The 14,552-nt window shown below is 57.4% G+C and overlaps 1 protein-coding gene across 7 annotated transcripts in view; it reads left to right on the forward strand.

The window, feature by feature from the left end:
* The window catches only part of LOC118554798 (uncharacterized), a 34,224-nt gene extending 21,773 nt beyond the window's left edge, over nt 1–12,451 (forward strand). For 2 of the 7 annotated variants that reach the window (XM_078059719.1, XM_078059718.1), the window contains 2 exons: nt 7,695–8,593; nt 10,237–12,451. In XM_078059719.1, the coding sequence (XP_077915845.1) occupies nt 7,723–8,334 (612 nt within the window). In that variant the 5' untranslated portion in view covers nt 7,695–7,722 and the 3' untranslated portion in view covers nt 8,335–8,593; nt 10,237–12,451. The other 5 variants (XM_036122662.2, XM_078059717.1, XM_036122661.2 and 2 more) reach the window with 5 other exon arrangements.
* The last annotated feature ends 2,101 nt before the right edge of the window (nt 12,452–14,552 follow it).

Below are 14,552 nucleotides of genomic sequence, written 5' to 3' on the forward strand. Positions count from 1 at the left end.
ACACGGCCTCTGTTTAATGATCAAGCCAATCCAACAGCTGTGTTGGTAGGACTTGGGGTTAATGAGGCCTAAGCGCAGCTTTCTTCCCCGTGCAAATTCATGAGAAGATTTGTTCCCTAACCCAAGGTGACTGATCCTCACAGATGGGCGCTTTGGGTCACAGGGGGGGACAGGGCCACATCCATTAGAGCGAAGAATTACTGAGATGTACACCCCATTGGCCAGGTCAGGGGATGGCATTCACTGATTGACTAACAAGCCTACTGTGTGCCAGGCACTTGGGCCGCCATAACAAAGTACCACAGACTGGGGGCTGGAGCAACAGACGTTTATTTCTCACAGTCTGGAGGCAGGGAGTCCAAGATCAAGGTGCTGGCAGATTCGGTTGTTGGTGAGGGCCCACTTCCTGGCCTGCAGGTGACCACCACCTCCCTCTGTCCTCACATGGCCGGGGGAGGGGGGAGCAGAGAGCGTGCCCTCTGGTGTCTCTTCCTCTTCTTGTAAGGACACTAATCTCATCAAGGAAGATCCCAGTCTCATAACCTCATGGAAACCTCATTGCCCCCGAAAGGACCCAGCTCTGAATGCCATCACATTGGGCGGGGGGGGAGTTCAGGGCTTCAATATATGAATTTGGAGGGGGACACAATTCAGCCAATAGCAGCCATGGTCCCTATCCTTGAGGAGTTCACGCACCTTCATGGGAAATCACTAATACACCATAGCTCAGTCAGCTCTTGAATAAATTGTCCCAGCCCCAGCTCCCTGACAAAAGCTTTCTTGTCCACTCTGTCATTTAGCCTCACCGTGAAGTCGGTGACCGTGGCAGGGCGGTGATGCAGGGAAGGGGGATGCTGTGGTGAGAATGGCCCACCAGGTCATGTCACATCCCCACAAAGGGCAGATCCCAGGCCTCCTGTTAGCCAAGCCCCTTCCACTGCCACAATCACTGGCTTCTCCAAGGGTGGCCTGGCATTGTCGACTTCAATTTTCATCCCCCTTCATTGTAAAATAATAAAACTAGGCCAGGGAATGCTTAGGAAGAGGCATGTCATAAAATCAGACAAGAAGCTCAGATCTATCTTAGTGGTTTACAATCCCACATACTCGAGAGCATGCCGAGATAAAAGGGTTTCACAGGCGAACAGGAAACAACCATAAGCAGATCAAGATCTTAAAGGACTTCTATCCTGTCCACCTCCAGGTAAGTGCAGGTCTGGGGTGGGGACCCACAGCCAAGCTTCTAACAGGCCAGATGAGCTTGGTGGAGCTGGGGTTCCCGGAACTGCCTGCGTCATCCTTGTGTTCCTTTGTTAGAAGCAGGCTGGGAGCTAATAAAAATGACCTAGGAACTGGGACAATGGTGGTTTTTTGGCAAGCAACCTAAGCTTTGAGTCGGCCAGCCAGCTGGCAGCTTCCTCAGGAGGATTGGGCTTCCTGTTTGCCCAGCCTGGGCCCCGGGGAGCTGCCGGAGGGAGATGAGGCTGGGAGGCCAGTGAGCAGGTGCACGGACAGGGAGAGAGCGGGACCAGCAGGGACTTGGCAGACAGCACCTGGGAGGAGTTGGGGGGTGGGTGCTTCTGAGACCTTTTCCTTTTATTCTTTAAGTAGTTTGGTTAAAATATATATATATATCTTTGACCTTTTGACAAGAGGATAAGTGTTGGGGCCGGAAATAGTATGTTCTCACATGTCACTGCTCTTACTGGATCATGGCAGAGAAGAAAATGAATGCCATCCTATAGGTTGTCCCTTGGGTTAAAAAGGGAGTGGTGTCTCCTAGGTTACTCAGATCTGGAGGGGGTGGGGCCCTAGACAGGCACTGTCCAGGTAGAAGTTTCTGGAATGAGGAAAATGTTCTATAACTGTGCCATCCAATACTGTAGTCACCAGCCACATGCGGCTACTGAGGACTTAAAATGTGGCGTGTGAGGCTGAGGAACTGAATTTAAAATTTAATTTTAATTAATTAACTAAGCCACGTGTGGCTATTGGACAGTATAGCTCTAGGAATAATGCTCCTATTAAGAAGTAGAAATGTCGTCTCTCTCCCTGCCACCACTCAGATCTAGAAAGAGCTTTCTCTTGTTGTTGGGAGTCATGGATAGAGTCAGATAGTTCTGGGGCTAAATTCTGGCTTTACCGGGTAGGCTGTGGAACCCTGTGCAGGTCACCCCTGTAAAGCTTGTGGTATAGCGCCTGGGACGCAGCAAACACTCAATAAATAGCAGTTACCATCATTATTTTAACAAGCCCCATGTGTGGCTATGTGCACAGCATTTATACAAGTGCAAGTTTACTATGGAAAGAGAAGAACAGGGTTTTCCCCAAACAGAGCTCCATCCCATAAGGAGGAAGTCTCCACCTGTATTAAATAGGCCAGCTGCAGGTTTAAGAGCTTGGCTGAATTGACCCTAGGTCACATCTTGGGTTTTAGTGTCAAGGAAAGGGAACTTTGGAGCAGATGAGACCTTGCACCCACAGCCCCACATATCCAACGGGGCGTCGGCAGTGTCTCCCAGTCCTCGATGCCGGGGCTGTGGCTTTGTTTGCCATCTTCCCTCCATGGCTAGCAGCTGTGGCTTACGGACGTGCATTCCTTCATTCACCAGAGATCGGCTGTGGGGCTATTAGATGCTGGGGGCACTTGGGATCCAGAGATGCCGAAAACACAGCCCCTGCGTTTGAAGCTCACAACCTGGTGGGAAAACAAAGGTGTGCTAAATCCCAATTTGAAGTCAACACAAGATGTTTGGAAGGGGATATGTAGTGATCGCTGTCCAATTTGGGGAGATGGGAGGAGCGAGTCAGGGGGGAAGTGGTGGCCCAGCTGAGCAGGAAAACCCTGGGGATGGAGCCCAAAGCAGGAGGAGTTGGAGGAAGGCCAGGCTGGGATCTGCAGGAGCAGCGGCCTGGGGCTGGCGGGGGGGCGGGGGCACACAGGGTGACTGTCCATCTAGCACGACCCCGGCGAGTGGGAGGGATGCAGTGCAGGGCCCTGGGCAGGGCTCCGCTGAGCTGTCCACACGGGGGCCACGCCTTGTGGAGTGGCGGTGAGCCTGCCACGCCCGCCACGGACCCCGCCTGTATGAAGAAGCATGGCTTCGTTTGCAGAAGTTCTCCCCATCTCCATTCTGTAGCGTTCACCACAGCACATGAGAACCGTGGCGGGGGTGGGGGGGAATGTGTGTGTGCGTGTGGGGGGGGTGCATGTGTACGAAACCAGAGAGATGAAGTGACTCAGCAGAACTCATTCATTGGCAGAGCAGAGAACGGAGGCCTCCAGGAGCCCCGGGCCCTCGGCATCACCCACTGAGACGGGGTGGGTTTTAGGGGGTGTCGCCTCCTTCCCACACCCGTCCCCCGGCTGTGTGCCTTGCCACTTTGGCACAGTTTACTTAGAAAATGCTGCTAAAAATATGGGTGACATCCTCGGGTACATTGTTGGTTTTGCTTTTGAAAAACCTGGTCATTGCCTAAGTGTCCCCATTTCTCCTATAGCCTGTAGAAGGGATGGAGGCCCGTGGCTCTGGCAGCTGACAACTTTTGCAACAGGAGCTGGACAGGTGGGAGGTGTGGCTGCTCTCTGAGCAAAGCTCCAGCCCCTGGCCATCAGTGGTTAGGGGGTCCTTTTGGCAATGTCATGGGAACATCTGTCCTGATGGATTCATTTCTTTTGGCTTCCCAGAATTCCCTCCCTGGTGCCTCTATTTTAAGTACCAGTCTCCTTGGGATGTCTAGCTCAGGAAGCCCCACTTAACTCGATGCGCTGCTACGGGAGCAGCATGGATGGGGTGGGGGGTGGGGTGGGTCCTGGAGAGGCTGGAATGGTACACTGCCCAGGAGGGCACACTGAACACCTGCCGAGTGACGGGAGCCACCTCATGGGGCCAGGAGGCTTGCGTCTCCCAGAGCCCCTCCTCAGGGATGGCGCCGCCCCAGCAGCCACATCCACCATCTGTTGTAAGGAGCTCTGCCTGGGCCCACCTGGCAGCTACCAGGGGCCACAGAGAAAAAGGCTACTTGATATTCCTCTAGCACTTTTCACTTAAAAAAAAAAATCACTTTCCCTTTTGGCCTCAGTTTCTTTATCTAAGAAGTGTAAATTCTTTTTTTTTTTTTTTTTTTAAAGATTTTATTTATTTATTTGACAGAGAGATAGCGAGAGCAGGAACACAAGCAGGGGGAGTGGGAGAGGGAGAAGCAGGCTTCCCGCGGAGCAGGGAGCCCGATGCGGGACTCGATCCCAGGACCCTGGGATCATGACCTGAGCCGAAGGCAGACGCTTAACGACTGAGCCACCCAGGCGCCCCAGAAGTGTAAATTCTGAGGCACTTTTTTACCCTGGACATGAGTATTTCCGGTCCCGATCATCGCACCCTGTTTCTGTTTGGGGGTCTAGGTACCAGAATGGTGTCGGGGAGAGTGAGCCGGCTGGTGGGCCTGCCTTCCCATCTGGCTTTGGCCACTTAGGGCTGCGGGTCTCCAGGGAAGCTGCTCCGTGTTTCAATTTTATTTTATTTTCCCATCTATAAAATAGGATAATGATACCTGTACAACCTAGATGGCACACGGTTATTGGAAGGCTCCCACGAGATAGTATATGGGAAAAAGCTTTGTAAAAAGACAAGCAATGTTTAGATAAGGGGTATTATTATTGAAGGACAGTTGAAAGCTGGAATTTAGCCCAGCCCTGTCCACGGGGGTGTGATAGATGTTATAGGTGGCTCTTTTATGGGATATCTTTTATGGGGTATCTTTGGCTTGACCGGAATGGGTCCAGTTCGGAGGAGGCGGGGACAGTTGGGGTGTCACTTCTTCCATGTCCCCTGCCGTCCTGGGGGCATAAACCGGGCCAGAGGGTGGGGGTGGGGGGGTGGGGGGGAGGCTTTCGCAACACGGTTAGTTCAGGCAGCTCTGATTCTGCCCCTTCGATGGCTGTCTCGCACCCATGACACCCCGCTCAGAGAGGCTCCGCAGCAGGGGCTCCGGCCTTCCCCCGCTGCTGTCTCTCGCAAGGAAAGGCTTATGCCGCCTGCGCCCCCACACCCTGCTTCCGGGGCTCTGGGGGCAGTCCGTGGGCCTGGCCAGGGTAGCGCGGCTTTAGGATGAGGGAGGTGAGGAAGAGGCTCTGACTGCCGGCTGGGGGCCTCTGACGATCCTGAAATGGGAATGGCTGAGGCCGGGGGCCGGGGAGCTTGGGGGTGTCCCGCCCGGCGGGGCGTTCTGCTCGCGAACCGGCTCCCGCCCGGTTCCCTCGCCTGCCCGGGAGGGCGCAGCGCTCACAGCCCTCCGTTTTCCGCCAGCCAGGTCGTCGGCGAGTTAGACCTCCCAGCCTCACGGGGCTGCTGTGCGGCTGCGGCGACGCTGGTGACTGCGGCGCTGCGGCGGAGACGGAGGGGCTCGGGAGGCGGCGCCACGTGAGTCCGGGGCCGCCGGGGCTGGGGCCGAGGCGGGAGATTACCGTATTTATCGAGGCCGGTGCCGGACCCTTGGGGGCGGGTCACTGCGGGCGCGCTACCGTATTTGCCGGGAGCCGCGCAGACCCTTTCCCGGAGCGGGGAGCGCCGCGACTTAATTACGTATTTATCCAGGGTTGCGCGGTCCTCCCGCGGGTGCTGCGGAAGCTGGGGGTGGGTTGCATCCGCGCCCCGAGAGAGCCGGGGCTTGCAGCCGGGTGGGGTGGGTTGCGGCAGCAGGGTGGGAGGCCTACGTATTTTCGTGGGGGCGAGGTTGCGGCGCAGAGTTTACCATATTTCTCCAGGGTCGCTCCGGCCGCGGGAGTTTGCACGGTTGTGTGCGGAGGTCGGGTGGGTGGGGTCAGCTGTTTTGATTCATGAAGCTATTTCATAAAAACAGCGGTGCGGGAGGCTGGCCGTCTTTATGGGGGCGAGGGAGAAGGGGCGCGGGAGGTGCTGCGGGAGAGTTACCGTATTTGCGCTGGGCAGCGCAGACTCTAGAGGAAAGAGCCACTGCTGGAGACCGGAGGAACAGGGGCGCAGCCTGGGCTGTGAGTGCGGGAGGGGATGGAGGACCTTCGGGGAGAAAAGGGGGCCGTTGCTTTAGACCTTCTCCATAGTCGGGGCCTTAGTCAGGGATATAGCTGGGGAGAGCGGGGCCAGGCTGAGATTGGCCAAGGGACGGTGATGGTCTGTCTTTGCAAATGTCAGTGCAGCTGGCTGGGGAAAGCCTCGTGGGTGGGGTCTATTGCAAGTAGTACTTGCCCCTTCTCCAGGGTGGCTGTGTGTCCCACCCTGGCCTGAGGGGAGGGGGGAGACAAAAGCGGTATCTCGGAGATCCCACTCTGCAGATAGGTCGACTGAGGTTGTAGTAAGCACTGCATGGAGGTCTAGGTCCCTGATGGGGATGGAGGACTGCAGGGGAGTGCCCCCTCAGCCTACTCTGGAGCAGGCCCCCGTGCTCGGCAGCAGGAGGAGCCCTAGGTTTTTTGGGGGGCAAGGAGGTGGGGGCAGCAGACAGTGCCCTCCAGGAGCAGTGGTGCTTTGGGTGTCTCTAACTCTGGTGGTCAGGATAGTGGTGGTGGTCTTGTGTGTGTATGTGTGTGTGTATGGGGGTACGTGTGTGTGTATGTGTATGTGTGTGTATGTGTGTGTGTGTACGTGTGTGTGTGTGTATTCTGAGGGGAGTTTAGTTGATGAGCAGCTGGTACACTGAGAAGAGCTTTTGCCAGTGAGTCAGGAAACTTCGGGCCTAGTCCTGGCTCACCTTGTGTGACCTTGGGCAAGTAAGCTGACCTCAGTTACCCCATCTATAAAGCAGGGCTCAGTAAGGCCTGCTCCTTCCCCGGCGTTGCTGTGAGGACAATGGGAAACAATTTAAGAGGAACGCAGTGCCCTGGGGGAGAGGATCCTCAGCAGAACCAGCATGAATGGGATGGAGCTGAACTTGGGGGTGTTTGTGGAGCATTGGGCCAGGCTTTGGTATCTTGGGGATGCCAAGAGGAATCAAGCTGAGACCAGCTCCTGGGAGCTCACACTCTGTTTCAGGGATTTGCAAACCTTTTACAGGCATGCCTCATTCTGATAAAGAGCTGCTGCTTTAATGTTTAATTGAGATTACTTTCAAGTGTGCAGGGTTTTTGTTTTGTTTTTTCTTTTAAGCTTTTCAAAAATATCTGTGAACCACCAGGTGACCCCACCCTTCCCTCCAGATTGGGATGCACCCCCCTCCTTGAGATTCTGGTTGGAGAGATAAGACCTATCCAGGGGCAGGCTAACTTAAATACTAGAAGCCCCTGAATATTACCTATCGTCATTTATTCAATGCTTTGTGTGGCAGGCACAGTGCTTGGTGTTCGGAATAGAAGAAGGAGACAGCTTTGTCCTTAAGGCAGGCACAGGGCCAGGAGACTGAGGTGGCACGACTGACCTGCCATGTGATGACTGAGGGTCATAGGGTTGGGCCATAGGGCTCAGGAGGGGCTGGAGGGTTCAGGGAAGGCTTTTGGGAGGAGGTAGCACTTGAGAAAGGCCTTAAGGAGGGGCAGGCTGTGATTAAGGGGTAGAGGAGAAAGAAGGGCATTCCAGCAGGGAAACACTGGCTTGAACAAGACTGTAGAGGGGCAGATGCTGAAGCTGTGGGGAGCCAGGGCAATGTCCTCCCTGAGGTTGGGGGCCGGCTGATCCTTGGATGCCCCCCCCTTCTGACTCCTCTCTCTGCTTCTGCCTCCCCAGGGGCTGGTGACTGCGGCTGGAAGTGCCCATGACAGAGCTGGCGTCCCCGGGGGGCGGGTCCCCTGCGGGGGACGGGGAGGAGGGTCTGGGGGACGAGCGAGGCCTGGTCATCCACCACCCCGCGGAGGAGCAGCCTCACCGCTGCCCACTGTGCGGCCAGACCTTCTCGCAGCAGCCCAGCCTGGTGCGGCACCAGAAGGCGCACGCTGGGGTGGGCCGCGCGGCCGCCTTCGTGTGCCCCGAGTGCGGCAAGGCCTTCAGCGTCAAGCACAACCTCGAGGTGCACCAGCGCACCCACACCGGCGAGCGGCCCTTCGCCTGCCCGGAGTGCGGCCGCTGCTTCAGCCTCAAGCAGAACCTGCTCACGCACCAGCGCATCCACAGCGGCGAGAAGCCGCACCAGTGCGCGCAGTGCGGCCGCTGCTTCCGCGAGCCGCGCTTCCTGCTCAACCACCAGCGCACGCACGCGCGCATGCCCGCGCCGCACCCGCGCCGCCCCGGCGTGTTCGGGGAGCGGCGGCCCTACTTCTGCGCCCGCTGCGGCAAGAGCTTCGCGCGCGAGGGCTCGCTCAAGGCCCACCAGCGCAGCCACGGCCACGGGCCCGAGGGCCAGGCGGCCCATTTAGGCCGCGTGCTCTGATGCGCCCCAGGCCTGCCGCCGCCTCTCCCCCGCCCCGGGGCCGCGGCCATGACTCCCGGAGATGGCGCTGGGCTGCGGCCCCCGCTCTGGACGCGATCCCCGGAGACGGGGAGGGCTGGCTTGGGGTCTTGAAGGAGTGGGCCGCGGCCCGGCTTGGGACGCCTCCTTCCGTGTCTCCACCCTCTGGCTGGCCGCCCACAGCTGCTCCGGGCCCCTGCATCGGTTCTCCTCCTCCTCAGGCTCACCCGGCCTAGAGTAGGTGAGACCCAAGGGCCAGCCGGAGCCCCTCTCAGGCCGGGGCAGGGGTTGGGGAGGGGACAGGCAGGGGAGGAGGGGTGCGCTGAGCTCTGGGTCTATGACTAGCTTCTTACTAGATCTTCATTCCCACAATGTCAGAGTTGAAAGCCACCTGGAGAGGGCCACTCTCCATAATGCCCAGGCCGCCCTCAGCCCCCAAGCTCTCCTGGCTCTAACACCTCTGGTGTACTTGAGAAGTCATTTCACTTCATGACTCAGTCTGTTCATCTGTGAATTGCATTTCACATTGGACTCCTCCCTGGGATATTGTGAGGATTGTAGTTAAACATTACCAGATAAGAGGGGGTGACTTCACTGGTCCAGAAACATCTATTGAGCACCCCGGTGTGTCGTGCACAGTGCTGTGCTCTTGGGAGGAGGTACAGACACAAAACCTGGGGGGGGGGGGCACTTGGTACCTACACAGGGGATGCAGGCTATCCTAAGGGACAGACTAGAAAGTGCGCTGGGAGGTGGGGGTAGGGGATTGGTGTCCCCAAGGCAGTCTGATGGCTTGAACTGGGTTCTGGGGATGAATAGAAGTGCTCCAGGGAGAGTGAAGGTGCAAGGTCTCTGAGGCAGGAGTTAGATAGAGGAGGCTCATATTTGTCCTACAAAAGACTTTGTGGCCAGGGAGAGAGGACACCAAGATGTTTAATGAGGACAGCATGGTGATCTCAGACATGCAGCTCAAGGAGAAATGGAAGCATTGTGAGGACAGGTCAAAGTGGGATGAGCAGGAAACTCAAGGGTTGTGGGGTCATCTGGGCAAGAGAAAATGAGACCCCTAGCTAAGGGGCTTGACCAAGGGGAGAGCCAGGACTGGCCCCCAGGCCCCTGATTCCACGTTGGTGCTCCAAAGCACAGGCTTCTTCAGCCATTTAGCAGATGAAGAAACTGAGGCTCACCCAAGCTTGCTCCAAATCTCACTTAGTACTTAGTGGTAAAACAGTACAAGCCTGGCCCCCTACCACACTGCCTGTGAGGGAGGCTCTTACTGGTGGGAACATGGAGTGTCAAGGATGTGGGAATGTGACTGGAGACCAGGTGGTAGGATCCTGGGCAGGGGTACCCCTGGGTGGTGTGGGGGCCTGGCGGTGGGCATGACATCCACAGTAGTGGATTGGGAGGAAGGGAGTTGGGGGCTTGGAGGGGACCTGCACTTACAGAGCCCTTGCTCTGTGCCCAGCCTGTGCCACCACGTTGCTAGGTGCTGGAGACCTGTCCCCACCCTCTGCCTTTCCTTAGAGCTTTGGGGCTCCTTGGGGGTCAGTGGCCCTCTGCTTGCCACTAGGTGGCTGCAGCAATATGGCCGCTGCTCTGTGGACGAGTACTCAGTGGCAGAGATGATGAGATTAATTGGGACCTGGGACATCTGGAGCTCGAATGCTCTGAACTCAAGTTGTCTCAGTGGTAAATGGGATCGATAATCCTGAAGTGCTTGGTAGGGGGCTAAGAGGACTGGCTCAGAGCTTCAGACAAGTGCAGGGTGGCCCAGCTTACCGCTCCCACCTAGCCACCGGGAGGAGGGGTGGTGAGGAGGGGCTGGGCAGGGCCGTGTCAGAGCCCCAGACCTGACCCTGGTCTCTTTGTCTCCATGAACAGATGTGGAGTGGGCAGGCCTTCTGGGCGGTGTGTCAGGCACATCTGGGCACAGAGCCTAGGAATGGGGCCCCGTGGGGGCCTGCCCACTGGCATGAGGATACGTCCCCTAAGAAGACCTACCTCGGGAGGTGCCCTGCAGAGGGGACCCGTGCAGCCTGGAATTGGAGGCGGCTTCTGTGCCCGTGGTGGAAGAACTCCCCAAACCTGATGGGAGTGACAGCTGGAGAAGAGCTTGTCCTGGCTGCCCGGCCACAGTCCACTCTCCTGTGGCCGCAGGGACAGTGCCTGCGTGGAGAGCCGGCTTCTCTGCACCTGCCTGGCTCACCGGAGACAGGGAGTAACTGGCCTACGAGAACACAGCGAGTCGGTGGCAGACCAGGCTCCAGAGGCAAAGCCTTGCCCCAGGGGTGACCCATACCTGCAGCAGGCTTTGCTCTCAGAGCGATGGTTCTTAATGCGTGGGGGGCATGAAGCCCTTTGAAAATCTCACAGACGTTATGAACCTTCTCACCAGGAAAACACGCAAACTCATGTAGACATGAGAATCTACAAGCAAGTTCAGAGCTCCCGGACCTAACCCGTCACTCCTTCCTCACCTGGCGTAGAGCCTGGGCCACCATACAAGTAGCATTTCTCCCTCCCCCGGCTGAACTGCCTTCCCTCGTTCAGGAATAAAGGATTCTGAGGAGGGGACCCTTCCAGTCACTCTCTTCCCCCGGGCCTGACAGTGCATCAGGCTTCTGGAACCTTTCCTCCCTTCCGCGGACATTGCTGGAGGCTCCCTGGGCTGGGTTTGCTCTTCTCTGGTTTGGGCCTGCTTTGCTCTGGCTACCTGGCTGCTGGTTTTCACCATGCAGCCTGGACTCCGATTTCACCATGGAGGTGGAGGGGAAAGCTGGACCTTCTGTGGATGTGGGGTGAGCATGAGCCTGGGCCCAGTCTACCTGGGGGAGGGATCCTGCTTCCAGCAGCTAAGTGCAGCAGGGCTGTCTCCTGCCAGACCAGGATTCAGCTGCAGCCGGGCACGGTGTGGGGAAGGCTGGGGAGGAAGACCGAGCCTCGCTCCTGGGGCCTGCCAGTGTTCCGTGCGTGGACAGTGGGAGCAGGTTGGCCTGGCTCACTGGCCTCCTCAGAATGAACCACTCAACCTGAAAAGGTGTGGCCGAGTAGGGCTGGGATGGGTTTTTGATGACAACCCAGACGTCATGTTGCAGGTTATATTTAGTGAAACCCTAGGGGGTGGGGAGAGGCCTATAGACATGGGATTTAGATCAAAGCCCAGCAATGTGAGTCGTGGGGGGGCACAGTGGAGTTTGTTTAGGTGGGAGGTCCCAGGGCCAAGCTGGGGTTTGGTTAGGGTTGTCGGGAGGCCTCCACGGCTCCCAGCCCGGGACCTTGCTGGTCCTGTCTCCCATGCGGTTTGGTGCAGAGGTTCTTATGGGCTGTCTGCCATCTGCCTCGTCCTGGAATACCAAACCACTCTGGGGGAGATCAGAGGAAGAGGAACAATCTGCACTCTAGAAGCTGTCACGTGCTCTGATCCTTGGCCCGCCTGGAGGGAGCCTCGCAGATGCACCCCTTCTCCGTGGTTGTCCTCTCATCTCCTCCCTTCCCTGTAACCGTGTGGTCCACATCCGCTGTTGCCTTCTCTGTCTTCCCTTGAATTGCTCCGAAATGTGGCCCTCCCCTGCCCTGCTGAGCTCTCTTCTCTGCCAGGCCCTCCATCCTCGTCCTCTGAACAGTCCCTGTGTTACCATGCCAACTCACCCTTGGGTAGCACGTGCAGCCTTGTACTCGGGTTTTCTGTGCGCGTGTGCATGTGTGTGTGTTGAGTCTCCAGCTAGACTGTGAGCTCCCTGAGGGCAAGGGACGTGCCGTGTCTTCTTGAACCCGAACAGGGTCCAGCACGGGGCTGGGCTCATAACACTCAGGAATACTTGTCGAATAGCTGATGGGTCAAGTGCTGGAGGCTGTGGGGTGACTGGTGGTGAGGAGGAGAGGGCCCGTGAGTTCACACGTGGGTGCATTTGCCTGGGCCATGAGCTGGCTCGCCTGGGGCAGGAATGGCTGTAGGAACCCTCAGGCAGTGGGACAGGAGGGAACGCCCCCATGGCTACGCAGGAGTGCGTGGGGATGGTGTCCACGCTGGATATTTCCGTTGGTCACTGAGACCTGCCGGGGCTGACCAGGTGGAATAAATGTTCTCTCGACATCAGCTGGAGTGAGCTGTGGTCATTTGGGGCTCAGCCGGGAGCAGGGCGGTGGCTTCTAGCTCTGCCTCCATCCTGTGTCGAGGAGTTATGTTCCATGGGTGCCAAAGGCTGTGGAAAGCATAGCCCAGAGGGCACAGCCTCACGACAATGAATAGCTTAGCCGCTGCCCCCCCACCCCCCCCCAGTCTAGATCGTGACTGCTGTTTGGATTTGGGTAATGGATACTGGGGCCCCTTCAAGTAGCCTCAGCTGCTTGCTCAGCCGAGAGTGAGGCCGGATCTGCTGAGAAGCTGTGTGGTGATCCCCATCACCCGCTGAGAGGTGGGCTGCTGGGGGTGCTCCAGCTGAAGACCATCCGTGCTCCAGTGCCCCCCCCCCCCCAGGGGCTTGGCCAGCCGTGAGCTTAGTCTCCTTATCCGTGACTGTCGTGCTCCTCCTACCTCAGAGTTGTGAGAGTCAAATCAGAATGTGCATAAACTCTGCACATTCTGGGGAGAATGTGGAGGCAGGGGTTTGCTGTCATTGTCCTCAGGCTGAAGGTGGACCTGGCAGCAGACCCCTTGGTTTCAGAGCCCAGGTGTCTTCTGGAGCAGAAGGTCCTGGAGGGCAGAGTTATGTCAGGTCAGGTCTGCCACCGGGTGGCCGAGACGGGGGTGAGTGATTTCCCTCCTGCTGTCGGTGAGGCGCTGGCCCTGATCATGGCCAAGGCTCACCCCAGAACCTTGCTTCTGTGTCCTATTTTTTTTTTTTTTAAGATTTATTTATTTGAGAGAGAGACAGAGTGTGAGGGGAGGGGCAGCGGGAGAGAGAATCTCAAGCAGACTCCCTGCTGAGGGCGGAGCCGGCATCACCCAACCCTGAGATCATGACCTGAGCCGAAATCAAGAGTCAGGGGCGCCTGGGTGGCTCAGTCGGTTAGGCGTCTGCCCTCAGCTCGGGTCATGATCCCAGGGTCCTGGGATCGAGCCCTGCGTTGGTCTCCCTCTCCTCCCCGCTCATCTCTGTCTCCTCTGTCTCCTCCTCCTTGCTATCTCTGTCTCTCTGTCTCTCTCTCAAATAAATAAATAAAATCTTAAAAAAAAAAAAGGAAAAGAAATCAAGAGTCAGACGCTCAACTGACTGAGCCCCCCAGGTGCCCCTGTGTCCTACTCTTTGAGTCAGATTTGGGGCTGCATCAATTGTTTCTATCAGCCAAGGAAGGTCCTGAGGGGACTTTGGAACCTGGGTCTGTTGGGGGTGAATCAGGCAGGACTCTTGTTCAACTCAAATTGACTAACGCCACAGTGCGGAAGTGTGGGCTCGTGGGGCAGCTGTGCAGTGACTCGATGGTGACAGCTGGGACCCCAGCCCATCTTTGGCTCTGGCCTCCCTCTTGGGGGCTGCCTCCTCAGCTTGCACACATGGCAGGAAGAAGCCCTCGGCCTGCTGAGGCTCGGTCCTCCCCTAAAGGTCTGAGCCAGTTGGTGGAGGGCAGCGATCGGAATGGGCAGGGCTGGCCCACACTGCCGCCGAGGGGTCAGCCCCGCCTGGAGCCCGTGGTCTGCCAGCGAGTGAAGGGACGGTTCACCAGGGGACGACCAGAAGGAGAAGGCAGTGAGTGGGGTCCAGGTGGGTAGACTGACGCTCATGCTCCCCTCCGTCGGAGCCCCTTCCAAACATGGCCAAGCCTCAATGTCCTCACGGTAATGATGCCCAAGTGAGAGGAAATCTACCACGGATGCTGCTGGTGCTTCGCCAGATGCCCTTTCCAAACTGTTGTGAGTGTTGGCTGCTAATGGTTCACAGCCGGTCGCCTGTGGGGTCTGCCCCAGCCAACCCCACTGAGGCTGACGTGGGAAGGGGGGCCAGCTCTGAAGCGCAGCCTGGGCTCAGAACTCCCCAGGGGATCAGAGGACACCAGTTTCCAGCCGAGACCCCATCACTGGCCCTTTTCCCCACCCGATCTTTCTTCCCACTCCCCTTCTCCAGAGAGCACTTTGCAAGAGTACTTATTCCCCTTGGATGGAATCCTTGTCTCAGGCTCTGCTTCTAGGAAGATCCCAGACTAAGGAAATGTCTTGAGGGCTACAGGCTTAAAGAACTTTGCACATGCAAGAGATCATG

This window comes from Halichoerus grypus, chromosome 12 (assembly GCF_964656455.1).
Source record: "Halichoerus grypus chromosome 12, mHalGry1.hap1.1, whole genome shotgun sequence".
NCBI lineage: Eukaryota > Metazoa > Chordata > Mammalia > Carnivora > Phocidae > Halichoerus > Halichoerus grypus.